At 70.4% G+C, this 1,825-nt stretch overlaps 1 protein-coding gene across 1 annotated transcript in view; it reads right to left on the bottom strand.

Annotated features, from left to right (window-relative positions):
- MUC2 (mucin 2, oligomeric mucus/gel-forming) overlaps positions 1-1,825 on the bottom strand; it is a 20,592-nt gene that overhangs the window by 3,398 nt on the left and 15,369 nt on the right. The window contains exons 35-38 of the mRNA XM_029957053.1: positions 1,483-1,702; positions 689-867; positions 299-368; positions 69-195 (exon numbers count right to left, since the gene is read on the bottom strand). Coding sequence (XP_029812913.1) covers positions 69-195; positions 299-368; positions 689-867; positions 1,483-1,702 — 596 coding nt within the window. The remainder of the gene's footprint in view (positions 1-68; positions 196-298; positions 369-688; positions 868-1,482; positions 1,703-1,825) is intronic.

Below are 1,825 nucleotides of genomic sequence, written 5' to 3'. Positions count from 1 at the left end.
TTCGCGGGGGCGGGGGCTTCGCGGGGGCGGCGGCTTCGCGGGGGCGGGGGCTTCGCGGGGGCGGCGGCTTCGCGGGGGCGGGAGGGCCGCAGCGTACCGCAGAACTCCATGCAGACGTCGAATCCCGGGGCATAGTTTGTGGTGCCTTCGGGACAGAAGCAGCCTTCCACCAGGGTGACGTTCTTCTCCGGGGCACTGGGGGTGACAGGGCATCGTGACACGGGTCTGTGCTCAGGTTGGGGTGCGGGGGCGCTGCACCCCGAGGCCCGCCACCCCTGTGCGGATTCCGGCAACTAACCTAGACTTGCAGGTGGGCTCCTCTGAAGGACCACAGGCACGGTACTCCCTGTGAGGCGGACACGTCACCGCTGCAGGAAGGGACAGCAATCAGAGGCGCCGGAGCCGGAGGGAGGGGCCTGGCGAGGGACATTCCTGCCCGGCCCCTTCCGCACGGGCCGGGGCTGAGCGGTGCCCACCTCTGCCCCCGTGTGCTGTCCTGATGGCCCAGAGCCCCGGCCCCTCAAGCCTGCCCTTCTTCCCGCCCCACGGCCTGGCCCAGCTCTCCCTGTAGCCTGGCTCTCCCAGCCCGGCGGGGCTGCAGGCTGGGCCCCGCGCCCAGCAGAGCCCAGAGACCCCCCGTCCGGCCCGCGGGACCACAGGTCGGGAGCAGGGGCAGGCAGACACGCACAGCAGACCCCGTTGGTGTGGTTCCGCCAGTCGATGCAGATCTTCTCCTGGGCACAGATGGCGGCGTAGGTCTGCAGGCTGGCGCACTCCAGGCCCGAGCCGGGCACGAAGCAGCTGTCGAACACGCAGGCGTCGTAGTAGTGCTGAGGGGGCACCTTCTTGTGGCACGGCGCAAACAGGCTATGAGGGAGAACGCGGGGGTCACACTCCGGCCGGCCCTCCCCGCCTCCCTCGTGCTCCCCACCAACCCAGCACCTCCACCCAGCTGCCCTCCCAGCCTGCATCCCACCGAGCAGGCGTCTGTGGGCCGTCGTGGCTGGAGAGCAAAGGTCCGCCTTGGGGAAGGGGGGGCGCTCTGCGCCCAGAGGTGGAGGCTGCCGGTGCCGGGACCCCCTCCAGCAGCCTCAGCCGCACACCCCTGGGAACCAGGCACGCGCTCCCCGTGGATGCCAGCTCCTCTCTGTCCTAGCCCAGGTCTGCCTGCCTGACATCAGCCTTGAATGCCAGCTCGGTCCCGGCTCAGTGTCCTCTCTAAGGCCCCCAGCGTGGCTGACCCCGCCAAGGCACGGAGATGTGTGACCAGGCAGCTCCGCCCCGGGGACAGCAGGAGCCCCAGCCCCGGGCCCTCCGAGACCCAGCACCTGCTCGTGGCGCCCTGACCTCGCTCTGAGCCCCCAGACACGCTCAGCGTCCTGCCCCCCTTTGCAGACTGGGGCTGAGGCACAGAGGGAGGCTGCTCCCTGAGCCCCCGCCCCTCACTGCTGACGGGCAGCGGCCAGGCCCGGGCGGGGGTACCTGTCTTTGATGAGCTCGCAGAGAGAAGAAGCACAATCCTTGTTCGTGGGGCTGCCCACTGACGGCGTGATGCCCGGGGGCTTGGTGGTGACGCCCATGTGGGGACAGTGTGGCTTGGAGGGGTCATTCACCAGCCACTGGTCGGCCGCAACCTCGCAGTTGGAAATGACCTCCCCGCTGGGCAGCATGCAGTCGTCAGCGGTGTTGTTGGTGCAGGTGCCTGCGTGGGTGAGGAGGCCCATGCTGAACCAGCCCGGACCACCCACGCCGCCCGGCACGCAGCCTGGGCGGGCCCCGCGACCCGGCGACCATCAGGCCACCGCACGGAGCACACCCTGGCACG

Source organism: Suricata suricatta, chromosome 11, assembly GCF_006229205.1.
Source record: "Suricata suricatta isolate VVHF042 chromosome 11, meerkat_22Aug2017_6uvM2_HiC, whole genome shotgun sequence".
Classification (NCBI taxonomy): domain Eukaryota; kingdom Metazoa; phylum Chordata; class Mammalia; order Carnivora; family Herpestidae; genus Suricata; species Suricata suricatta.
This window is presented reverse-complemented; position numbering and strand designations above follow the sequence as displayed.